This window comes from Dermacentor andersoni, chromosome 2, assembly GCF_023375885.2.
Source record: "Dermacentor andersoni chromosome 2, qqDerAnde1_hic_scaffold, whole genome shotgun sequence".
Lineage (NCBI taxonomy): Eukaryota > Metazoa > Arthropoda > Arachnida > Ixodida > Ixodidae > Dermacentor > Dermacentor andersoni.
Genome location: NC_092815.1, coordinates 125,106,087 through 125,133,148, shown reverse-complemented (window position 1 = coordinate 125,133,148; position 27,062 = coordinate 125,106,087). Strand labels below are relative to the sequence as shown.

The following is a 27,062-nucleotide window of genomic DNA, read 5'->3' as shown; positions in this document are numbered from 1 at the left end:
TCCGAATATTATACAAGCGAGGATACATGGGCTGAATTAACGTTTGCCTTTCCAGCAGCAGTACGAGACGCCGCTGTCTATACGTTAAGCATAGCTGTACGGGAAAGGGTGAACAAACAGCTATCACACAGGACGTACGTCTGTAGCAGCTTGGCGTACGTGATCAAAGATCCACGGAGCCTGTGGATACAGAGTCGCGGAGCCGCGCCACACGCGAACGGTCAAGGTCACGAGGCGTGAGGACGAAAACAGCTCAAAGCCCAAAAACATAGATAAGACAATGAGGTCCCACGAAGACAGATACTTCAATTGACTAGCGGCAGGCGAACCAAGGAATCCGGTCTCATTGTCGAAACGTTGCCTATATGCACACTCATTTATACGGGGTGACCATTGTTAAGTTTTGCGGAATATTAAGAAATGATCTCTGGAAGACAGCATGATCCTTTCCTTGACGTGGATTATATATCTATAGGTTTTGCTGTCAGCGCTCACTGAAAACACCACGCACGAGCTCTCCCGGACATTTCTGTAAGTACTTTCGAAACGAGAGAAGTTTGTTACTGTCTAAATAATAATCATGGGCAAAGTGAAAGCACAGAATCGTTTACAGACGCTATCTCTTTACCGAATACGTACAGTGAACGCCACTGCGCGCGGTCGCCGCGATGGAGTCTCCCGAACCGGCTTCTTGCGTGAAAGATAGGTAAACGCTGAGAGCAAACTATGTGATATATGTTCTTATAGTGTTTGTATAACTGAATGGAGCGTAATAGAATGAAGCCTCAATGCAGCGATCGCACAGATTCGCAGCGACCGACTGCGCGTCTGCATGCTTGTCCGCGCACTGTTTCGCTTTCACCGCGTGCGCGTTTTCGCACCGTGCCACGAGCTTTAGGCCGTAGAATATGAGCATTTGACAATATACATGCAACCATTGTTGCGTGGGCGCTATCAGAGTTGTTCAAAATAATTTCATTGTAGAGACTTCGACGGGGACTGGGATGTGCCGTCGCGACGATTCAATCTTTTTTTTTTTCCTCTTATAAATTCTTGGACGTTTCAATATTATTTCACGAGTTGCATCGCACTGTATGTTTATCGGTGTTCTCAGCGTGCGATTTCCCGCTGCTTCTTTTTTGTAATCAACTGCATTAATTCACAACACAAACATGACCATATGCCATCATTTTTTTAATGTGCTTCTTAGCGCTCCCTTTCCACTCCAGTGAACTTGCCAGCATCTATAGCGTTGACAAGTTCATAGACCAAACCGTCATGACATTAGTCGGGCAGCGGACTCGGGCGAGCGTCTCAGTGCGCGTTTTCCGAACATATATCACAGACCCGGCGCCGTAGCAGAAATCTTCCTCGCGCCTGTGCTTGCTGCATACCTGAGTTGTAGCCGATGGCTGTTTGCCGGTTTTATGTTTCGCGAGCCAAGCTTCACGCAGCTTCTTGTCCTACGGCTACGTGTGAATAATGCTGACCCCGGGCTCCGTTGCGTACGTCCGGCACTGCGGCACCGAGCAGTAGCCTACCATGTTGCGCGCCTTCAAAGGCAGCCACTACTTATTGTGGTGCTTTCAAGCGTTGTAAAGGAGACACTCGAAGCGGGAGAATCTCGCCACTAAACGAGGACCGCAGCGTACGAGGGAATTTAAACTCTCGTTTTCAGCTCGCTTCGGCGCTCGCGAAGCAGCTGACGCGGATGCTATGTCCACGTGATCCCTAATAGCACGTCACGCCGACGGTGGCGCCAGCTTTTCCAGTGGTGGAGCTCGAGGCCAATAGAGGAGTTTCTTAGCGCGTTGTATGCGTTTGTCCCTAGCACGCCGGCAGAAATAACGGGGCGCGGTAGTGCTAAACTTAGCCTCGCAAGTTGGCGGCTGGACGTAATTCTGTTTATTCAATCGTGTTTTTTACTCATTGGAACAACGTGTCATTATTTCGCATTATTGGCGGCGCCTCCAGGACAGCAAAGCGGCAACGGGGACACCAAAGGTAGAATCCGGACTGGTCTGTGGGTTGGGGCCAACACCACCTGGTTGGGGCTCGCTGAGGCCTGCGCGTGCCAGGGGTGTATAAGATCCGGACAGCCAATTTTTTATGCGAGCACTCCCTGGCACGCTTCGGGCACGTGCCCCCCTCCTCACCTTCCCCGTGCCAGGTCAAATGCGTTCCCTGCAGGGAAAAAAATTTGGCTACGTTACTGCTATGCTACTGACGCGTTTAATTTGGGCCACCAGCAGTGGCCATAATGTAGGACGCAGCTGCCCAGCTATCCGGGAAGCGTTTTTACAATTGCTAGTAGGTACAGCGGGGCGTGGCGTTACTCACGGCGCTCGACGTTACTGCGCAGGCGCGAGTAAGAGCGGGTGCGAGAGAGAAAATCTGGGGGCCTTTGCTTCTTGAATATGTGAGTCTGCCTAGGCACAACGGAGGTTTCTTAACGCGTGTTGTATGCATTTGTCCCCTAGACATGCGGGCGTGGCGGAGTACGGTGCAGTTTGTTTACGCTCCGCCGCTGGCTGCCCGCACGGTGAGGCAGTATGCACGAACGCCCCGTTTGGTGATCGCTGTGTCTGAAGGGGCAAGGTTCTCAATGGTGTTGTGTAAGTCACGGGTCGCTTTCTTTAGTCGCGACGATAGATTGCATTTTTTACAAGCACTGCTCCAGGAGGGCACATGTAACTGGCAAACGGAGGCCTCAAGAGAGCACCTGAGGTTATAATGAAGCAGGCGGCGCAGGATCTCCAGGGCACCCAAGCGGTAGTGGGGGGATCAAAGCTGGAAGCAGGGCGGCCCGTGGGTTGGGGCCGCGGAGGCCGAAGCGTGCCAGGGGGTGTTCGCATAAAAAAATTGGCTGTCCGCTATCGCGGACAGCCGATCTTATACTCTTCTGGCAAGCGCAGGCCTCGGCGAGCCCCAAACCACAGACCAGTCCGGGTTCTAGCTTTGATGTCCCCGTCGCCGCTTTGGTGTCCTGGAGGCGCCGGCAATAATGCGAAATAATGACACGTTTTTATTAGTAAAAAACACGATTGAATAAATATAACTAAGTCCAGCCGCCAACTTGCGATGCTAAGTTCAGCACTACCGCGCCCCGCGACTTCTGCCGGCACGCCTAGGGACAAACATACAATGCGCTTATAAACTCCTCTGTAGTGACTAAGCAGAGTTGTAAATTCAAGGAGCAAAAGTCCCCACATTTCCTCTCTCGCACCCGCTCTTACTCGCGCATGCGTGCAAACGTCAGGCATCTCCGCAAGTGCCACGCCTCGCTGTAGCTACCAGCAATTGTAAATACGTCTCCCCGGAGCGGTCCTCCTCCCCCAGGTGAGGGGAAGAGATGGTGTGATGTTCGAGCGAACTAAAAGTATGGGAGAGTGCCCTAGCTGAGGCATACTCAGCAAGTATGGAATGTGTTATGGGCCTATTTACCACGTATGCTTTGACACGCAGGTAAAATTTGTTACTGGGCGAGTTGGTTGTTAAGGGATGCATAGTAGCGCAACAAGGAGACAAAGAATTAGGGAGGAGGGAGTAGAAAGGAACAAAGCGGGCGCTAAACTTGAAACTGTTTACAGAGTCGAAAGAATACAACAAATGCGCATCCGTGCAGTGGCCGCATCAAGAAGTGCAGCAACATGTCAAACAATTAAATTTCGTCCCCCCTCCAAAAAATATTCCGCTAATGTAGTTCGTGCCTATTCTCTTAATATGAAAGGACTCCAGCAACTAGATCTTGCGCCAACGTATATTTTACTCCTGCACAGTATCTGATCCCCCGAAGCAGTGGCTCATACTTCCAGGCAATGCAGTAGCAGGCAAGTGCATCATCTGTTCGTGCTTCAATGATAATTCATGCCCCCGTCAGTCAATGATGTATGCAGCGTTCGGTTTGACCTACATATAGGTATTCCCACACAACAGCGGTATTTCATAGACAACGCTACTTGTGCATTTCACGTAATGTCTGCCGTGCTTCTAATTCTCACATCCGAGCTTCGCGACAACGCGACTGATGTGCCCAGCCAACTTGCGTGGCGCCGAGAAGAGAACAGGCACACCTCATCTATGTAAGACCTTTTTTTTTTCTTTAGATTGCGCATGGGACATAGTTTGTGGATACTTGACACCACCAATGCTTTTAGAAAAACACTGCGACACCACACCAGGCTTTTATCCTCCTTGGACGGAGCTGGTCATATTTTTTTTTTTTGCCACATGCCCTTCATCTTATGGACGAGGGTTTCCAATACCGCTCTTATGGACCAAGCTCGGGTACCCATGGCTAAAATTAGCGTCGCCAATTGGCTATGGCACTACGTATGTGTCTCTCAGATGTATGCATCACAAGGATTTTGTGGATTTTTATAGCGAAGCTGTTTATGGCTAGGGTTCCGTGCATTTTTCTTCCGCCTGTGCAAAAACCGTGGGCTCATCCTGAAGCAGGCTTCAAGCAGTAATATCTTGGGTCCAAATAGAACCTGTATCAGATAACCAGCTGATAAGAACAGATATTATACTTTGACCCGCACTGGTCATGTCTACGTTTGCATCGCCCTCTCTTTGTCGACGTTCCAAACACTTGCATATCTACTTTCCTTCTGCTGTCCTGCGGTGGCAGTCCCGTCGCCGGCTCCTCCGGGCGGCGGTTCCGTCGTCCACGTGAATGCATACAAAAACCACGGTAAACGAGTTCGTACCTTTGTTCAAAATTCTGTGTCACCTCTGTGTCGTGCGTTAAAGAGCTTCGCTGGTCATCCACCTTCACAAAGTGGAACGGCTCGAATTTTTTTTAAGGACGTCACACTCTTCTGTATTGGCATGTGTTTCTAGCCTCTATCATGGATCGATCCTGGTGATAGTGCAATCTAAAGATTTGGCCGTCCTAAAAGAGCAGTCCCGTGCGTATGTGCAGTCTAAAAATGTGGCCAGTGAGAGTGCCGTACGCAGTGACTGCATGGCATATTATCACCCCCAACCAGATCTGTGGAGCGGCCACTCCATAGTTGGAATGATTCTGGAATCATTCTGCATTTTCGTACATTCGGAATGAAATGGGGATGGAATGAGAATTGAATGATTATACCATTTCAGCAGATTGAATGGGAATGAAAGCCCGATATTCCTGAATGGAGTTGGAATGAATTGCACATAGTCTCGGAGTGCTAAGGGTTGATTTTAAGCAAGTCTACAAAACCGGTAAATTTGTCAATTAGACTAAACTGTAGATTTGGCCAATTTATTAAATTTCTCAATTTTTACTTAATGTGGCTGTGGTAGTATGTCCCAGTAAAAAAAAAAAAAGATGCTCAAATCGGAAATTTCCAACTGTGTTTTGGGACACCGATTGGAAAAATCCAACAGGTCCAATTGACCCAATTGGGTATTTTGAAACACAAGTGGACACAATTGGTCACTGAATTGGGACTCATTGGGACCAGCGTAAAAAACAATGGGAAAAAGAAACCTAGATGGGCCCTAACCTTGACATGACGCCGATGTACATGAAAATCCTTTAGATACACATACTCATGCAAGAACACACTACGGCAATTCTCTTCACTGACATAACCAACATTCACCACTTCACTACATATGAGAAATAGATGTCAGGTGCTATATATGTGAACAACATTTGGTTGACCAAGTGGTGCCAGTGGTTCATGAGAAATGGTTAAAATTTCGAGAGATTTTTAACTTGGCAGAAAGCTCAATGCTTCTCTCCGTTGATCACACCAAAATACAAAGATGTTTTACTTGAAAACTTACATTATAAATCTGCTATTATCAACTATTTTGTTGTTTCACGAGATTACTCATTTAGTGACTTACAATTGAATTCAGTTGGGACCAATTGGCATACCAAGCTCCGGTGATGTCCAACTTCTCATGATGCCTAATTTGAACCAACTGGACTTTGCATGAAGCCCAATTGGAACCAGTTGGGTCCCATTCAAAAATCCAACTAATGTTTTTTTTCACTGATATACCTACATAGGCAACTACGTAAATCGCGGTAATTATAAAAAACATGGTATTCTACACATTCTACAGTTCTGATAACCCGAAAACCTTTATTCGTTACAACACTGATGTGTTTTTAATAAAGACAACTCCCCTTAGTTGGTGTCTTCATATTTTACCATCTTGTTCTTTTTATTCCTCTTATTTTCTTATTTACATAAACTTCTGATCGCGATCGAGGCCTATCCGGATCGGGTGCTTCAACGTGGTCATTTTTGATCGCGATCCTGCAGGATCCAGATCTGGGTGATCGCAATCTGAGAATAGCGATCAGGCTGCTTGATCATGATTGCAGGCTGACGTCTGCACCCTCTAGCTGTATTCTGAAAATGCTAAAAACAAGTGAAGGCAGCTAAAGAAAAATAAAACAGATTTAAAAAGCAATAATAAGCTGTGAAATTGAAATATTGTCAAATTCTAACCATATATTGCAAATCTGAATTTGTATGTAATACATTATGCAGTTCTGGAAGTTGCTGATTATCAGCAGACAATAATAACTCGATCCAGATCGTTGGACCGTGCAGCAGCGACCAGTGTTGATCGCAATCAAGAAAACCGATCCGGATCGGCCCCGATCGTGATCAGAAGTGTACGTGTGACACCGGTATTACCTGCAGTCTAGATATTGATGTTCGTTCTCACCGGTTCATAGTGCATCTGAGTGTCACTTGTATTTGTGGGCGCAAGTTCAACCAATAAAAAGTTCAATTCATGACTCAGCTTGGCACTGCGTCTTTCTTCACCGTCACTATGTGAAAACATCACTCAGCCTAACGTGTATGCTTCCATAAATACAGTCAAAGATCGTTAAAACAAAGTCGCATGGGACACGAAAGTCTGCCTGTGTTATATCCAATGTTTTTATAAGCGTACATTAAAATATTGGCAAAAAAAAAAAATCGCCATCAGGTCTATGCAAAAGAAACGCAAGCAGAGTTTCTCCGACAGGCCTGAAAATTGTCTCCTGCGGATTTTGATGACCCATCGACATCTTGCCATGCTGAAACGAGGCAAGGGCACAATAAATTATGTATACGCCTTTTGCACGCCATGAATACACAACCGTGCGATCAGTGTTATTTGTGAGACTGGCACATTGACTTGCCGAAGGTGGTACAACCAAGCCGAGCTGCTGGCCAGAATGTGCATGCTGCTGACCAACTTTTCGAACACGGAGGGCACCAGACGTGGATCCGTACACCACTATACTGCGGCCGCCAGTCTGGACCGTGCGTAGGATCTCACAGTTGATCGCTGATGCTTTAGTGAGAACATAAAAACGTGCACGCTGCCGACAGACTCTTCGGACACGGAGGGGACCGCATGTGTATCCTGCGTGTCTGGTCTCAGGCTCAATCGTTGATAAGGTCTATGAGTATGAACATATTGGTGGCGAGCTTCCCGCGACGGCTTGCCAATAGTCACTTCGCCGGCTGCACTACTAACAGGCCACTAGGCTTAACCAGCCCCACTTTGTCGGGAGTCGTAATCGAAAGTTGCGGTTTCGTGCCAGTAGACATGGTGACAACTTTGTTCACGACCGCCATGGTTACAACATCGCATGCACGGTTCCTGCCTGTAGCAGAACGATCCCAGAATGCTGGCAGCCATCAATGATATTATCTTGCCTTCAATATTAGGTGAGAATGTCTTGGATGTGCAGAAAAGGTGCAGCTGCACGCATGTACTATGCATGTGAAGCAGTAAGCCGGCACATCGGTTGGGGTCAGCAAAGGTCCCAGTTCTGGTGCATGCTAGCTTTGCATCCCTTTCAGCAAGCTGCAGGCACTGGTGGCACTTACATAGAGTTGCGGTATGGAAAACAGATTTTTCTGGTTCCTACTATAGCTGTCCACATTTCATAAAGAAAAATTTGCACTGAACCTTCCCTTTGCTGCCCTACCAGAGCAAACATTTTTTACATGACGTAATGTTTTGTTGGCTGCATTCAGCCGAGCCTGTCGAGAACAGCAGGTGTCGCAGCAAGTCGGTGAATGAATGCGATGGCTCTTGAATGCAAAGTGCGTGATATCCATACAGTATGGGCAGAAAAGAGAAAAAAAATAAAAGGGGGACAGAAATAGAGATGGCCGGGACCAAGGAAGCAATGGAGATCTGAAAAACCTTTAGGATATAGCTATGCATCAGAGGCAATGAACATCTGTATATGCTGCCTGTGTAAGCTGTGGTTTCCAGTGAGACTGCAAACCGAAAAGTATGTGCTTAACTATGCATGCTTTCTGATGATACAATGGAGGTGACAATGCAGTTGGTTAATCTTCTTTTACTATTTCAACTAGTGGCAGCTTGCTAGCTGAGCCAGACGCCGGGCCGCACTCCCCACCTGTATTTCCACCATTATTTCTGTCTATCACCACTGCTGCATGCCAACTGCCAAGTAAATGTTGTGCATGTAAGAGAAAGCATTATTGCCACACGTTATTGAATCACCCATACACTTGAGCACCTTATATTGGAGTGTCCCGCATTCGCCAGACAACGTGCATTGCTAATTAGAGAATATGGACTGACTGGACTCAAGTGTATGACCCTTGACGATTGCCTGTTTCCGAGAGGGAGTGCTGCTCAACGTGACCAGGCCCATAGAGCCTTGCTAACTTTAATGTGGAAAACTGATTTGGCCTCCCGTTTATAGAAATTTTTTTCCGTGTTCTTACTTTCTTTAGTCTGTGTCTCTGTAATTTGTTTATTTCCTTTTTTTTCTCTTTGTTTCCTATTTTCTTCTCCTCTTTTCACTCCCTCCTTCTGACAGAGTAGGCAGGCGTTGTGCCCTCTCGGTGGCAGTTGTCAGCTTGTTCCGTCCCAGTTTCCTTTGTGTTTGTATGTTTCCATATCTAATAATAATAATAATAATAATAATAATAATAATAATAATAATAATAATAATAATAATAATAATAATAATAATAATGTAACCCCAATCACTACTTGTCGGTTGTTCAAACCATTGCTAAAAATGTCAAGTTTAAAAAAAAAATGACCGCAGACCAGAATCTCAAAAAATGCAGAACTAGAAAGCCATAAACACGGATGAATAATAACACATCCATTTCTCAGAAGAGGTATGTACATTTTTATTTGCAAGGACATCATCCCCTGCTTATAGCATGTCATTGTATGTTCAAGCACAGTAACAAGACATTAGCACTAGACACTTACTTGCTGCTTGTAAAATATACATATTCTATATACAATGCGTAGAATTCTCAGCCAAAACCGTACAAGACAAAACCAAGGCAGGCATAAAAAGCTACAAGAAATCTTAAAACTACAACTACACCCTGAAGCTACACCCTGAAGCATTGTCGAGCGCTCTTGAGGAGAAAAGGCACTGACTTCGGAGGTCCCCTCTTTGTTTTTGGCAGCTCTGCACAGATTACGTGCAGTCAGAGTAAGGAACTCGAGTTGATGAAGGCAGAAGAATCCACCCTGCTTAGTGGCAGCAACTGTTTTGCAGAGGGTAAAAAATTTGAGCCTTCCTATTTCCTCTCGGCGCTAGGCTATCTGCATGTATAATCACATATGTAGACAAATGAGCAGTTCGACATTAGGCCCATACATAAAAGCAACCCAATGCATGTTGCACCCTGAAAATAAAAATACCATAGCACATAAAAGGTCATGCACCAGGTAACACATGCACACAAATGTGCACGAGGGTTTCGCAAGCATGGTTTACATTACACCAGAATGTCTCTCGGTTTAATAAAGTCTACAGCATTAAATAAAAAAGGTAGCCACAACACATATTTTAATAAGTTTAAGACTATTTGCTCCTGCGCAAAACTGTTGGGCAGATGCAACTGCAGATATGTGCAGATGCGAAAAACTTTTCAACAACAGCCTTTACCAAAAGGATGCATTTCACTATGCATCCCCTCACACTCAGTCAAGACTAGAAGAGTGCTGAGCATGCCTACACCGGAAGGCGTCAGTTCGAGCATAAATAAACCTTTCCCCACTGCTTGCATAGATTACCCTCCTCGGTAGCGAAAAAGTAGAAAACATAGCAGTCCTTTTTAACAGCAATGCAAAAACTACTCTCAACACGCTAGTTATCTACACGATCCCAAGGAGCAGCTTTCCGGAAAGTTATTCAATCCCTTGTCTGTGCGTTGATGCATTCTTGTTGGGGGGTACAATGAAGTACTGTGAACACTGTCCAACACTGTCGTCAACACCTTCCACCCAGTGGCGGTGTGTCAGCAATGCTGGTCATCACTAAGGCCGAACTGCTTGTGCAAACTGTCCAGCCTCTCCACAAATTCCCTCATGCTTGCAGGCTGACTCTGGGAAGGCCGTGATGGGGTCCTGTGATGGCAAAGACAAGTGGGTGCAGGTTGGATTAGAACTAACAGTTCTAAATGTCTAAGTTTTCAGCACACTGTAGAGGCAACAACAAATTAAATTTTTTTTTTCATACTGCATAAGTGCGAAACCTGCAGGATAGCCGTGGACACTGGCTTTCCTAAACAACAGACGCCTTGCTATAAAAGCATACCATCATTGCAATGTATAGTGCAGTGAAAAATCTGAACACACGCAAGCCACAGTGTGGGCGTCATACACTGAGTGGAACTAGCTGCCTGCTATCCCCTGCAACCTACCTCCGAATACATTGTTCCTTATTTGAACTTGAAGTGGCATGTTAATGCTATTGGCCATATTGCCGAGCTGAAGCATGTTGATATAGCCTTTTAATCTGACCTCTGGAACAGTACTCTTGCTTCGGACTATGGCGGCGCAGCTGCTTCCAAAGGAACCAGTCCTTGGGAGGTGGCATATGGTAGAGGAATAGTCTACCCCTCAAAAGATGTTACATATTTTATTGATGTTGTATAATTGACTTCACCATGACGGCTGCACGTAACTGGCACAGTCCACACTGACACTGCCTCCTTCCCTACTACAGAGGTATGCTTACTAGGTTTAACCTGAAGTTTGTTAGGGCCTACCACAGTTAGGTTCATTTATGTGAAAAACCTAGCTGTATATATTCCGACGCTCCATTTGTTGTGTTTATCAGGATTTTTTTTTCATTTTCCATTCTTTATTTACTTTCATCACTGGCTGGCTTGAAGCCAGGTCTCTGTTGTCACCAGTACCAGATATTCTCTGTGACAGGTGAAAAGAAATGAAACAGAATGAAAGAAAAATAATCCTAAACCAATATGACTCCTACAGACCATCATTCAACTATATATGTAAAATGTGTAAAGATTTTTCTAGCAAGTGATCATAACCGTGGTCAGCTGTAATTTAAGTTACGTCTAGCATTGGCTAATGTATCCATGTATACCGATACCCCTGTCAGACGGACACATTTAGTGTTACATAGAGCAAGCGCACTTGGCTGTTACTCTCATTAGCATGAAAAAGTTTAGTGACATTTGTTGTAGAATGCACTCGCTGAACTTGCTTAATGTGTCGTAGTGTATATTTTCGACAGCAGTGCTTCTAAAGTAAGTAAAATACTTCCCACAACATTTGCACTAATTCCGCAATGCCTTTTCTTTTTCCTTTTCGTTTTTCCTTCACCTTCTTTTCTTTTGCAATTTCATATGTTAGAAGCATCCCTATGCTATCCGCAATGGAAACCACCAGACTTCCTCTGCCCGTCTTGGATGTAATGCTGTCTTGTCTTGGCTCATGATGACTTTGTTTAATCTAAAATTCACGGTCAATACTGTTCTTAAGAGAGGACGTGGCAATGAAAACCTTTTTTATTTATAGAAAAACATTTAATTATATTTGGTAAGCAGATGTCATCTATGCTATGTCTTAAATGAAATCGGCTTTGTCACTTATAGTTTTTAGATACAGCACTTGACAGCCTATAATAGTCATCCCCAATTTATTGAATTAATTAATTAGACATAGGTTCGTGAAAATTTTTATTTTGCCATGTTCACAAAGGCCCATTCTGTGCTATAATGCTATTAGTTTATTTTTTATTATGCAGTTAGGACATTAAAAGAATATTAAACTTTATTATGCTTATTGTGTAACATACGACTACTGCAAGAAGGTGAATTTAAAGAAACATATTTATAGTATGCAGACAAAGATGGACAGCTTTACAGCACTCCTCAATACCTCAGGACTTATATGCAAAAAAATAAAATAAATAAAAATAAATAACTAATAAAATTATACTTTCCACAGTTGCGAAATGGCAAAGGAAGAGTGACAGCAACTGCCCAAAAATTAAAAGCTGACTGAATGTTGCCCAAACAACTTTTTTGTTGGTGACAAAATAATTGAGAGTAAGCTTTAGAAAACCGAAAAAATGCCAACACAGTAGTCCTTAGCTAGTCAGGTCATTCGTATACAAGCAAGCCTCTGTTCTTTTTAGTAGTATCATGCAGCCTGTCAGCCGTTTTTGACTGCCTTGCTACCTCATCAGCAGGTGGCAACCACATGTGAGTGTGCCAGTCATGCCGGATGTTCACACATGTTCACTTATAAGTGAACGCCACGGCATTAATTTTTATGGGTAGCCTTATCTCTGTATTACATCCTTTCCTTTGTCTTTTGCCCCCCGTTCACAATTCAGATCAGATTGGACAACGCTACGATCCCCCCCCCCAAAAAAAGAAACAAAGGAAACACCCAGATCCCCTTATCTTGCACTAATCATCTGCGGATCACCATCGGACAGTTCTTAGAATGGAGCAACTAAAGAAACGCTTGATTACCATGCAGATCTTCAAATATTAGACTCGGAAACATGCAACATATGCAGCTAGCTGCCGCCGAAATGCATGTGAAACAAATGCACCAGTGATTCAAATCTCAGATGATGATGATGACTTACTGGCAGCCCCTTTGGAACGGGGTGCTGAAACACAGTCACCTAGCCTGCTTCAGTCCCTCAGGTATGCTATACATGCTTCTCATTGAAAATTTTTTGTATATATCTCTTTAGTCTTTTTTCTCTTCGTCAAAACTTCTCTATATACCTTGTACCACTACCTGTGCCTGTAACGAGTCTGGTCATATCAATGTCTTCCTCAATTTTTTTCCACCAGTACTCTAAACATCTCTTGCTTATCGCAACTGCTAATCGGTTGATGATTTCGTCCACTTTAAATCCACGTGCTTCTCGAAGGTGTACGTTACCTACGGCCCTCACTGGGTGAATCCCTTCGAATTCCATTAGGATGTGCTGAGTGGTCTCCGGATTTTTGCTGCAGCATACACATGCCTCATTTTGTTGCAAGCATTTGCTCCTGTATTCTTGCCCTGGGTTCTTAAGGAAGTACTGCTATTGCAATTTCTGTCGTTCGTACCTCCAGCTGGGCTTCAAAAGATTTCCTCAAACTTTGACAGATAATTAGAACTTGACCAGTCAGCGTGCATGAACCTGACCCCTATGATGACCCCTATAGCGTTGTGACCCCAATAGCATTGAGACCTTCTTAAAGGCAGGGTCAGTCTCGGCGGAGCTTAGAATACAATGAACGTGTTGAACACACATCATCTCCCATTGAAAATGCCTATTTTCCGCCTACCCTCAGAAGATTTTCAAGCAATAACCATACATCACAATGTCTCATTATGGTATTTACCCAATTCTAACATGCACTTCTTTTTTCGAGATCATTGGGCCAAAAATTGCCTGTGTGTTGCAATCAGATACAAAACCATAACCGCCTTTGCAGCGCTCATATGCTTTACTGCATAACAAGACTGTATTGCGGCTAAGCTAACATTAAAAAACTGGTGCAACACTTATTGTTTACATTTTTCGCTAAAAAATCAGGTGCTCGTTAGATTTCTACATTGTTTAGGAGCTTTTATGTCACTTCTACCATACTTTTCAAATTTGGAGACATGGAAAGGGGGCACATTTCAATGCGGGGCCGTGCTAGATTTGGGCAAATAATGTCAAATGAATTAGCCGTGAGTTCTGCCGTTTCTTTTGCTGTTTCTTGCTTAATTCAACACACCAGATAATTAAACCAATTTCGTCGGTCTCGTCAGGGTCGAATAAACAGAAGTCAACTGTATTTTAACACGAGCTTAGAAATAAATTTGCACTATAGATTTTGTAGTCTGTTCTCATAATAGAATAACAAATTTAAACTGATTAACAACAACATTTCGCAAACATCCACGGAAATCTAGGGAATCTTTTTTGTCCAAGTTGGGAGAAAACTAGCTTCAGAGGTTGGCAGCACTGCTGCCAAGTGATGTTCAACGCCACAGGTGATGCTTGAAGTATCATCAAGAGACGATTAGAGCATTAATGGGGAAAAAAAAAATGCAAGTAAGAGATGGCTACAAGATCATCAGAGACATAAGTAATTTTATGAGGTACGCAGAGTTCTATAATACGACATGGTAAACATGTAAGTACCTCCCAGAGGCTAAGTACCTCCCAGAGGCTAAGTACCTCCCAGAGGCTTGCTGATCATTTGTTGCTGCCCTGATTAAAAAGGGATGCCATCAACCATCATCATCATCATCAGGGTGATGACGGTGCCTACCTGGGTGACGGTGGCTGTGGCAACCTGTGGCACAGCACCGTCGCTGCTGATGCTTGGCTCGTGTTAGCCGAAACCAGTGAAGACTGCGATGACCGTGCCGTGACCATAGAGAGGCCTGAACTGGTGGACGCTCCTAGCCTCCAAGTGCCACCTGAGCACAGGAACACTCACTGCTGTCAGCTGCCTCGATGCAAATAGGCAATGTTTGTTACGAGTGGTGCCCCAAGTATGTATGCTGGCCCCTTACACCATGCAAGGACAAATTTCCATCCACCTGACTGCAGTGAAATGCTACAAAGGGACTCGTTCCTGTCCTTTTGTAGCTGGTGATATCTCCACACAGGCAGTGGACCTACATTTTGATTCCAACACCAAAGCATAAGTGATTTTTCTTCCCATATGATGTTTGTATTTTTGGGGACACTGCAAGAAGATGCCCCATCACCCCTTTTTGTGGAGTTAGACATCTCAAAACTCCACAGCGGGTTTCTCCACAGCAAAAGGAAAGAGGAAGCACTCACCGTGTGGTACTGACCGCACTGCCAGCTCCACCTTGTGCAGAAGTACAGGCGTCGGAGGCACGCATGCCGCCAACCGCCACTTGTGCACCAGATGTTGCATGCGATGCAGTGCTACCACAGCCTGCACTGCTGACCGGAATCGGAATCGTGCGGGCATAGGCGGTGATGATGCTATGCCCGAAGACCCATCAGCTGATGAATGCGAGGATGATCCCGAAGGCAATGGAGCATCGTCCACCGAGTCTTGGTGACCCCTTGACTGGTAAGCCAGCAAGTGCTGGAAGTGGCGACCGCCAGAGGAGTCGGAAGAGTGCAGACGGAAACCCTGCTGCCTTGGGCGCCCGTCATCTTCGCTAGAGGTCCCTATTCCATCGATGTGGTGAAGGGGTGGAGGCGAAGGGGGAGGTCGACGTCTGGAGCCCAATAGCATCCGCAAAGCCACATCCTCAGTCGCCTGGAAGCCCTGAAGGAGGCTGAGCAAGTACTGCTTCTGGTAGATGAGACCCTTGCGCCAGCTCTCTGCCTTGCGGTACTTCCAGTACAGCTTGTGTAGCAGACGACAGATGGCAGGTGACAGGTTGCCATCTGCTGCTGTCTGGCCAAGTAACAGGTCCTGGCTAAGGGTGAGCTGCCTTAGTCTTGATATCTCCTCCTCTGCTTTCAGCAGAGACTGGCTCAATGTCAGCTTCTCTCGTGCACACAGGTAGTGGCCACCGCCGCGAGTGCCCACGTTGTCTCCTTCACAAAGCAGCGAGCTTTCCAAGTGAGCCGTGCTTGATAGAGGACCCCCGCGCATCTTCTCAATGTCGCTCATCTGTGTGTGCCGTGCTGGTGTGGATGGAAGGGATGAGGGCCCTGCTCTGAGCTCATGAATGAGCTGTTGGTCCTGCTCGCGAGTCATGGCTCCACGGCGTCGCTCCAGCTCCAAAGTGGCTTGTAGCTGGTTGAAGTGAGCCCGCTCAGCGTTGACAGCATTCAACATGTTCTGTGCATGAAGTTTCTCGACCTCCAGGGAGCTCCTGTGTGAGGAAGACACAGAACTGTTGGTTTTGTAGACAAGGTGTTCCTACTCCATTCTCTTGATTCTTTTGGTTTGATTAAATAGTGAATATGGCAGAAAAACCCCACTAATTCAATACCAGCTCATCTAAGACCATTTACAACTTTTGAAATTTTGTGACTCATGAAGCAAATTACATTACACTAATCAAGTAGTGAATACACATCGACCAAGTTAATTTGATGGTCTGGGTAGCGGTACTGAGGATCCTCTTGTGAAGCAATACTGCATTCCTTTTACGCCAAACTGTGTGTGGATAGAGGCACACCCCGTCGCCTTTGTGCGGGTGTTTGCCTTCCTCCTTGCCTGTGCCTCGCCCTTTCACACCTGTGATGGTTCGGAGCAACAGCCACCCTGGAAGGGTGAATAGGTAATTTTACTTACCAGTTTTTGAGGGTGGCGCTTTGCACTGCTGGCAATGGCAACAAGTATGATCGGCAGAATGAGTGTGTAGGAGACCTCAAAAGCACAGCATCAGGTGCGCACACGTTTTCCTCTCGTCAGCTGGCCCCCTTTGTTTTTGGGCATCACTTGAGCTCACCTACAGTGCCTTCCTTGCAGCTACGACTTGGTGTTGCTCCCTTTTTGGATGCTACATCAAAGAGCGGTACCTAGTGCCCGTGTTTGGTTGTACAATGCCAGCCACACTTATAGAAGACCTAAGCCGACGGAGATTGCCCAGGCTGTCGTGGGATTGTTTATCGCGAAAGTACGCAGAATAGCCGTGGGGATGCTTTTCTCTTAGTTGCGTGTTGCGGGAAGCCGTCCACCCATAGTGATACGCTTGTGGAGCCTTTTCTGTGTTCCACTCTTCGCCTAGGAGCCTCGTTGCTCCCTGCGTTGCCCCAGCACGGCTATTATGCAGTGTTGGGAGTCGCTGCAGGCAAATAAACCTGTTTCTATTAACTTATGGGAATACTGTGTTTCTTGCATGCACAGTTGAGTGTATGTGCGTAATGGCGTGTTAGGTTACACGAGGCAATGGTTGATGCGGCCCTGAGCTTCCTTAAACCTGAACTCGTGGTATTTGGTACTCAGTGAGATACCAGACCCCCACAACTGTCAACCATGGAGGTTAAAATTACAGTTCACAGAGGGTCTGCTGTATGACATAGCTTGGCAACCTATACAAACATATTTATAAACAGGAAATCTGCACTCTGCAGACAATCTGCAGATTGCAGCTTCTCATATTTTTTTTGGCTCAATTTTGGCACACAGCATTTCTTTAAAGCAGTTTAGTGTTTTACGTTCCCAATTAGTTTTGTCACATAATCACCTGTGTATAAATAAGTTTGTATAGGTTCAATCAATCACAGAGAGACCCATGAGCTACCCCATCATTCATACAATGGTTGAATGACCACAGCACCAGACTTCCTTTCAGAGATCGTAGTGAGGAACTCTATGGAAGCCACTAAGCTGCCACAACAGGCAGCAAAGGACAGGAGTGCAAACTCACTTGCAATGGAGGACTTCTTGCTTGAGGGCAAGTATCTGGCGATTAGCATCGGCAAGGTCGGACCGGCAATTGGCCAGTGCCATCTCCAGTTCCAGACACGAGGACCGCTGGCTATTGAGCTGCGTGAGCAGCTCCAGTGTCTTGGCCTGCTCTGTGTCCAGCCGTTGCTTGAGCTCTTCTGCTCGTGACCGTTCCTGCCGAAGCTGACCCTCCAGTGTATCCACTATAAAAAGAAAAGAAAAGGAAAGAAAGAAACCAGAAATAAAACGGAGTGTTATTTCAGGTGGCTGCCACAGGGCTGCTTGTAAGTATAGTGAGAGAGCCTGTTCTAACCAAAGTGGGTAAAGGAAGGCCGCTGATTGTGAATAAGAGTGACAACAAAAACGTTTTCAAAATGGTATGCCAGCTACAGCCATACATTCTGAGCACAGAACCTCTTGTGCATTGTCATGCATATGTCTTGGCAAGTCACAGCAAAGATACTTTTCTTACATCTGGCTCTTCCAATACAGAATTACACAGACAACAAGTCATGCACTTAGGCTTCTTCCTTACACAGTTAAATGAATAAACGTGTCTATAATGCAACATACCTGGCAGTTCTACTATTTTAAATCGGATTACATAGTGGGGTTTAGCATCACAAATCTGCAGAGTGTTACAAGAGACATCATAGTTGAGAGCTCTGAATTAACTTTGATCACCTGGATTTGTTTAATGTGCAACCAATGTACAGTACACGAACATTATTGCATACCGCCTACATCAAAATGTGGGTGCCGTGGCCAAGTTCGAACCTGTGACCTCACTCTCAGTGATGCAATGCTATAGCCACAAAGGTACAGCGATAGGTGTTTTACTACTTCAGACATAGAAGGCCTGTCTAAAATGCATCCCACCATGCTTTCGGAAAAATGAAAATGTCACTTGGTGTTATTGTCATCCTAATCGCTTCAAAGTAGTTTCCTCCTGCTTCCACATACAGAGTGCCACGCTCTTTCCACTTCTTGAAACAGTCCTGCAAACCCCTCCTTAGGAAGTGCTGCTGGAACAGACGTTGCATTGCACTTGAAGTTCTCTAGTGTTCGAAAGTGCATCCCTTTCAAGTGCCTTTCAATTTTTGTGAACAGCCAAAAGTTGTGTGGGCTTATATCTGCAGGCTAGGAAGCTTGACAAACCACTGAAGTTTGAGCTGCATAAACAGGGGCGCTATTCTATTGCAGTTCCAGGTCTTCGAATTCCTCTGTTGGCAAAATTGACAAAATTTTGCTGGCACTCCTGGCGTACCCAAATTGTCTTTAAAAAGCACTCATAATATTTTTGTTGCTATTCCCAGCTGAGCAACTTCTGACTGTAAGCTGACAGTCTCTCCTTATCGTGGTTCACACTTCATAAAGAAATCGCACCTTATTGAAGGCCTCCCATGGCGCGGCGCACTCCAAAGATGGTTGGCCTTTTTTTGAAGCTGTTGAAGACCATTTTTATCTGCTTCATGACCACACCATCATCTACAAATGCTGTTCTGATTTTCCTGATTGCTTCTGCTTAGATATCACCAAGGTTTGTACATAAGTTCATATGCAGTATATTTGTTAAATTCAGTTTCAGTTTCAGTTTATTACTCCTTAAATACAATGAATGGGTAAGAGACAATATTCGCACAAGGGTCCCAAAGTCAAAGACCGCAACGGGGCTCTCGGTTAATGATAACAATGGAGAGATGTATTAAAGATAAGCAAGCTAATTAAAAAAAAAAAAAAAAAAAAAAAAAAAAAAAAAAACCGTGAAAATACAACATAGAAAAATGAAATTAATGAAAACAAATTGTCTGTATACAAGCCTATACTGCATAAAAAAAAAAAAAAACTGTCAATACATACAAAAAGGCTTAAGGGCATGACTAAATGCATGAAAGGATGAAGATTTACTGTTGGGTAAACCACTTCAAAGTTTTATAGCAGCAAATGATGATGTCATTTTTCCATAGTTAGAATGAACCACAGGCAGTAGAAAATTGGAGTTACGTGCAAACCTGGTAACACTATCATTTTTGCTCACTCAAAACTGCGCTTTCAAAACTGCACTTAGAAAAGATGACAGTACTCAACACAACTGTTCCTACACAACAGCACACACAGCTAAAGGACACGTCACGTGTAGGCTAAAGAGACCACGGAACCTCCGCTCCAATCACTAAGTGTGGCCAACCTGTGTCCTACAGTTCTCTCTAAAATAAACAGGGTCGGATACTTTTCTGATAGTCCTTGTATATGGATAGCTATGGTGGGTATGTGCTGCTTAAGGGTCAGATGTGACACAACATCGCGTCTCCCTTTTTCACAGCAGCTTCTACCTTTGGCCTTGAATTTTAGCTCCTTCTGGTCATGCTGATTCCTGGCAAGGTCCATTTGTTCCTGGAGTTCATCGAGTGCCTTTTTATGAGCCAGGCATTCCTGTTTCAGTGCTTCGTGCAACTGCTGAGCGTCATTTGCCGAGGCTGGAGCAACCTGAGTAGGTGAACATGCATGCAGTAATGAGCATGAGCAACGGTCAAACAAGATAGCACAACCAACACACAGTGCAGTGAACTCTATGCAAGGGAAGTCTCAAAATGCCATTTTTCACCACAAGCAAACAGCCTTTATCATCACTGATACCACGAACAGATAAAGCCAATGTGTAACTCACCCTGCTAGAGAAATAACAAAGTTGGAGAAAATTGGGAAAACACATTCAATCTGCTATATTTTCAAGAAGATTTAGCAATAGCAGGAGAGTTCACAGGTAAAGCAAATTGTGCAATGGCATAATGCAGATCAAACTATTTTAACTTAAGAGATTATTGAATTCTTGATATGCATGTGCAATGCTGCCTTGTTAATAAGGTTACAAACATCGAACTCTCTGGATGAATGAAATCTTGGAATGCTCAATTACCATTGGTAGCATCCTTACTCACTCCAGCAGTCAAAACTGTCAAACGGCTTCGGCATTGCATATTTAGCTTTGTAGACGAGTAAACAATTATGAGCAGAACAGAAGCTAAATTTAGGACATTAGTTAGAAGGCCCGGTGAGTAAACTGGCACTGGGTTCATGGGCCTATATTTCAGTTTATTAGGCAATGAGGCCACGCCTTACTGCTTTGACAGTGGCTGTAGAGTGGTCGGACGCTGCTGTTGTGTTGCCACTGCGTTCGGGTGATGGTGTCAAGTGTCGCTGCAGCAACTGCCGTTCTGTCAGGGACAGCACCTGAGAAGGGTCAGACACAGTGCTGAGAGTGGTGTATCTTGCCATGGGTGACCATGTGTCTCGCACCAAATGCAGCAAGTGTTGCAGGACATTGAAACGTTTGCCAAGAGTGGAGTCTGCTTCTTAGTATTGCTTGTTCACTTAGCTAATGGTGGCACTATGGTCATCTTTCAAATGGAAATGAAGCGTAACTTGTGAATGCTAACAAGGCAATATTTTAGACTAGCTGGCACTTCGTGACTGCAAGTATCACAGCAAGGGCCCAGAGAGACTTAAGCCAGACACACAATGTGTGTTTCCTAAATCTACATGTGCACTACAGTATTTGCCAACATGGTGAATATACAGGTAATATGTATGTTACATGTAATGTCATGACAGCACTTATGGAAGAAACTCACTGTACACCAAGGTCTGAATCCGAGATACTTGGTAAGCAACATCAGCTGGTAAGGCAGCAACAAAGAAGATGAGACAAGGGAATAGCAAGCACAGTGCTCTGTGCTTGTATTTACCATTCGGTTGTCCAGTCTTTCATGCTGTTCCCTTTACAGCTGTACACAATTCACTGTTCCAAAACTGGCTACAATATATCATTACACTGATGTAATCCTTCACAGGAAAGCTTGACTACATAATGGATGAAAGCTGCTGATGTTTTATTTCGCACTTCTGCTAGACGATTTTACATACATTACACTATCTATAAATCAAATTTTTTTTTCATTACTTAAGAGATTTTAGTCCTTTGAGAAAGTTGCATGTGATGAAATGTGAGAGCTGAGAAGTAAATTTCAACATAAAGAAATACAGTTGGGCCAATTATAACAAATTTTTCTGGGCATAGGAACACATTGAAGCTTTCTTTTCATAATGCTATAAGTGGGAGTGTGACTGTGACACTCTCTCTTAGAACGGCCCTGACTCAAAGCAGAGAGTACTAGTACCTGGCAGAGTATGGCCTCTGAAATTGTAAGAGCAACAATAATACATACGTAAGTCGCCTCACTAGTCGCAGGCAAGTTGAATCACGGAAGAATGACGATTTTCTCTGTGACTACTGCCCATGCCAAACTGGTGAGGTCAACGCCATTTTAAGTGTATTGGAACTTAGGCTTCTTCATGCCATTATATATGCAGTTGCTGCTACATTCATATTTTTGATAACGGTAACTGTCACAATGATAAGAGCTGCAGTGAATGCAGTCAGTTTGTTTACAAATCATATTATCTTTAAAAAAATTCTTTTAGCAGGTAAAAGCACAAGAAATGCCGCTAAAACATCTGTAGGCATATCTTATCTACAGCAGCTTTACTTTCCTTCAGAAATGTTTTCTGCATGCTGCCATAATGGAACTAATATGGAGAGAGGAGCTAGGGCACGCACTCAACAGTTGAATGAATTATGAGAAAGCATTAGGCCATTAGGCAGTTAAGGTCATTTTCTGTGCCCGTGTGGCATGGATATAAGTTATTTCTTGGTACAACACAAACCATGCGAGGTGTTCAGAAAGGCAAGCTTTAATAACCTAAATTGCTTAAGTACTAGCCTAAATATAATGTTTCTTTAAAGACCACAGAAGAAATCCCATAAAAATTTTCTCAGTGTTTGTCCATGCAGTTCCATGCCACTGGTAACTTACATGTAGTCCCTCACGATATATCTTTGCTAGCAGGTCACGAAGAGCCGGCGACACCATGGAATCCTGAGAGTTGCTTTCGTCCAGTGTGCTGGCTGAAGCCAAGCTCGAAGCAGTGCTTCCGTTGTCTGAAAGCGGTGTGCTGCCACGAGAGCGCAGCATGGCAGCCATCTTGTGGGCTCGCAGCTTCAGCTTGGTTCCTGGAGGAGTCACAAATGAACAAGTGGGCACACTAACTGCAAGAAGCTTGACTTGCTATATTTGCACGAGCAAGCACTGAATGTGTAAGCTTCAACAAGTCCAAAACTGGCATTCTATGCGACTGACATTTAGAGGGACACCAAAGAGAAACAAAATTTATTAATACAATAGAAGATGAAGGCCAAAGTTCAAATTTTGTAAAATTTGGCGCCGAAACCACAGCACTGATATGCAAGCGTGACATTACAAATTTCAAATTATTTTCTCCTATTTGAGCTGTTGTGGCACAGTAAAAGTTCTCGGAACGTGCTAGGCTCCCTCTTTGGCTCATTTAGAGTTGGTGCAAAAACTTACAAGGCAGCATCGCCCCTTGTCTGTCTTACCAAGCCGCCTCCTCTCACGTTAAGAGTGGATCAATTGATACTGCAGATGTGTAATTTCATTACATACTTTGCTTTGATCAAAACTACGGCTTGCTTTGATCAAAACTATGGCTTGCTTGGATGTTCTGTAATGCCATTCCACTGAAGTCTGCTATATTACGGTACCATGACAATTACACATATGCTCTCATCACAATGCTTCCTCACAGAAGACACTTCCGGCCACTCACGGTCTAGCTCCTCCCGGAGGGTCTCCACTTCACGCAGCTGCTCTGCACGAAGGGCCTGCAACTGCTGCGTGTGCTCCTCCCGCAGCCGCCAGATCAGCTGCTCCTGCTGCAGTGCGAGGCGCCCCTTCTCCGTCTCCAGCTGTGCTCGCAGGGTCGCCTCCATCCTACGCAGCTGCTCTCGGTGAGCAGCATCTTGCTGTGCCGCCTCTGCCTGAGCCCTCCGCAGTGCTTCCGAAAGCTCGTCCCGCTCCCGCTGGAAGCCCGCCTCGGTAGACAGCAGGCGCTGGTCTGCACGGGCTGTCAGCACCTCTTCCTTCTCTTGAAGCATTCTGGCCATCTCGGCACGCAGGTGTGCAATCTCCGCCTGGTGTTCTTGCTGGGGATGTTGCACGTCTTTCGCCTCAGTTGAAGTGCTCACCTCCTTGGCGGTGGTGCCTTCCGTGGCTGAAAGGGCAAAGAAGAAATGCAGGTTACAACAGATGGGAACATAGGGAAGGACACAGATCAAGTATACCCTGGAGCTTGAATACTAATCTGAAGTCCTGGAGGACTGGAAAATTATTCAAATAAAATGGAGTTCAAACTAAAGAGAGCCCTTTTGAATACAGTGTTCACTGATGGATGTGTGCAGTACAGCACACACCCTGCTATTGTAGGCCTTACCAAACATTTTGGAAGTGCTGCCTCAGAAATTATGCGTTATTGAGTCAGTGCAGCTAACTCGAGCTGGGAACACAAAGAAGAAACACAATGGTGCGCATCTGTGTACTGTGTACAGTAATGCCGCTGCCCACAGCCACTGCATGTGAGTGTGTAACAATGTGGCAGTGTCCAGGCTAGCCGTTTTACTTGCTCTCAGTTATGCCAGCAAGAAAATAAAAAAAGAAGGCAAGATCAGACATTGCTTAGTTTCATCTCACACTGAAGACATAGCATTAGCAATGTTTTGTCATTATTGAAATGGACCGTTTGTTTCAACACTGTTAGACCTAAGACTAAGACGCCAGCGAGCCGAGAAAAAGTCTTATTCCTACTTAGATGGTGACACAACATTTGGCATTGGTCATGCGCTTGTGATGCGGAACGCTCTAAAGGCATAATTATTCACTGCATTCTTAATTTAGTTATCCTAAGTGCGGTGTGCAGTAGAAGTAGTATGTGAAAATGTTGAACGCGTGGCATGTTACGTCGGTTCCGAGAGGCGGTGCATGCCCTGTGGGCCTAACATATCACGGTAACATATAATGTACTGTACAAGGCTAAAGTGTTCAACCTCTGCAGTATGCAACGTTACGGTGACTAGCAGCTCATAGAAGCTTGGCCTTTTGCTCTGGTTAGTCGAAAATGTTCCTCACTTTACAAAAATAATTAACAAATTGGACATTCCTGCCTTACAGATGACCACTGCGACATTCCTTGGAGCTTAAATAATATCTGTTGTCAATAAATTGATGTGTAGTACTGCTTTGTCTTTCTGTAATCTGTAGTCTAAAAGTCAGTCCAAGATATTGTTGGAAGAATAAAAAATTCACGCATGATTACGACACTCCTTAATGCAAAATTTGAGCGCAGCTCTAGACGTGTTTTCATTTCACAATAACTTTTGCTGAACCGGAATGAAAACCACAATGAAAAAATTCACCAACAATTACGATACTCCCTAACGCGAAATTTGAGTGCAGCTCTATACGTGTTTTCATTTCGTGTGTCATTATTTTGTATTATGATCATATAGGTACACGGTTTATATTAGGAAGAGTAAGAGAATGCTGTGAGTAGTGTAGCTGGTGCGGACAATCTTGTACAGTACATTGTAAACGGAGCGAAGTGTGGCACAACTACTTTATTAATTGGGAGATCCTAAGAGGCAGTGCGTGGGTGACACCCCCCCCAGTGCACTCTGCGCTCACTCTTTCCTCCTTCATTCAGTTATGCCACCGACGCTGAGGCACGCCGATGCTTGGCGGAGGAATGGGTGCTTAAGAGCTGCACTCTAAAATGCTCCAGTTCTACACTGGCCAAAGCCACAACATGATTATGACGCACGCCGCAATGGGGGACTTCAGAATATTTTGACAACCTGGGGTTCTTTAATGTCCACCAAATGCATGCCACATGAGCGTTTTTGCATTCTGCCCCCATTTGAATGTGGCCACGGTGGCTTTGATTGAACCAGTGACGTCGAGCTCAGAAGTACAACACCATAGCCACTGCGCTACTGTGGCATGTTGTAGGAGGAATCATGCTACCAATATAACACAATAGTCAACAACCGATTTTTCGGACATGCCCATAGAGCCAATGTATAAGAATGTCTGAAATTTCGGATGCTGAAACAATTCCCCATCTAATTTTCCTGACTTTTTGCTTTGATCGCAGGTCTAAAATGGCATTAATTAAAGCCACCACCGCTGCTATTTTTATTATATTGCAGTGCCAAACCAGTGCTATCATGCCCTGATTTGCAGGCAGCCGTAGCCACCATTGCAAAAATGCTAAGCCTAGCTCCGTCGACGCTCACTACGAAGCTTCCTGCTGTTCGGTGCCGTGTTTTTCATTTCACCTTTTAATGAAAGAACTTGGGAGTTAAAGGGTTTAAAGGCATGCGTAACAAACTGTGACGGGAATGGTCGGACACATCAAGCATTGTAGCTGTAGCACTTACCTGATGTCCCAACCCGGTGCTCACTGCCCCACTGCCTTTCCACAGCCTTTTTCAGCTCGGCCACTTCAGCCTCGTGCATCCTGCAGAGTCGGGTGACCTCCTCCGTGATGCGACGACTGACCAGGCTGTGGATCTCTTCCTGGGTCAACAGCTGAGCCGCCTTGCCACCGCTACTGCCCGGCACACTGCTGTCCCTGTTTGCCATCTGTTGCCATGTGTTGCAGGCTGACGACTGTACTTCTGCATTTTGGCACTCCAGCAGAAGTGCTGCCTTTTCGGCTTCGGCTGTTTCCCTGAGCTTGGCCAGCTGTTCCGAGTGCTCTCTGGCAAGATCTGCGCAGAGTTTCTCGAGGCGGCGCTGCATCTCGTCTGCGTACCCCTGCCTCATCTGCTGCTTCTCCTGTTCACACTGTTGTCGAAGTGCCTCCACTGTGTTCTGGTGCCGTGCGTCCAAAGCAGCGGTTTCCTGCAATGCGTTATCAAGGAACCTGTCACCGTCTGGGAAATTCAAGAAGCAGCATAAGAAAAAAGAAAGACGGATAAATAAAGAACCTATGTTCAACTTGTTACACTCCCCATAATATGATTTAAGAGCTGCAACAGTTGGCACACAACAAGTACAAGAGGGGACACAATGGTTGACAGGCTTCACTTGCAACTTAAATTCTTTATTAAAGCCACAAACCAAGCAGTTGCAACAAATCCCACTCAAGCATAGTAGAGCACAGAAAAGCCGGTTACATCAGTAAAGACTGCGAACTTTTTACCTCCTTATGTAGTTTGCGGCTCTAATGAAAAATCTAACTTGTGAGTGATGTGCTGTCTTATTTACCATTGTATCCTTTCTTTTTTGTGTGCATCAGCTGCAGAAATTCAATAATCACCATGGTAAACATTGACTAACTAGCCCGATTAACCACCTTACTGTTTATGTTCACTTACTTTCACTCTGACCTCAGCTGGTGAATTCATTTATGTTCTTGGCAAGTCCACTTCCCCTGCCAAGCAGTTTGGGCCCTTATGCAAAAAACATGGCCAGATCTCAGTTAATTAAGGTGTCTGAAGATGCAACACAATTCTGGCACCAAAGTTGTTGC

General features: G+C 44.9%; 1 protein-coding gene across 2 annotated transcripts; it reads right to left on the bottom strand.

The window, feature by feature from the left end:
- Positions 1 to 9,109: 9,109 nt before the first annotated feature.
- On the bottom strand, positions 9,110 to 26,542 carry LOC140216147 (uncharacterized). Of its 2 annotated transcripts, XM_072286535.1 has the most exons (9): positions 25,966 to 26,540; positions 23,301 to 23,744; positions 22,490 to 22,686; positions 20,736 to 20,846; positions 19,949 to 20,102; positions 17,596 to 17,818; positions 15,074 to 16,092; positions 14,553 to 14,703; positions 9,110 to 10,371 (listed from the first exon to the last, which is right to left on the bottom strand). In XM_072286535.1, the coding sequence occupies exons 1-9, from the start codon at positions 26,351 to 26,353 to the stop codon at positions 10,263 to 10,265; spliced, it is 2,796 nt and encodes a 931-aa protein (XP_072142636.1). In that variant the 5' UTR covers positions 26,354 to 26,540; the 3' UTR covers positions 9,110 to 10,262. The 2 variants fall into 2 exon arrangements, with proteins under 2 accessions (XP_072142636.1, XP_072142637.1); XM_072286536.1 differs by lacking the exon at positions 20,736 to 20,846 and having other exon boundaries at positions 25,966 to 26,542.
- Positions 26,543 to 27,062: the final 520 nt, after the last annotated feature.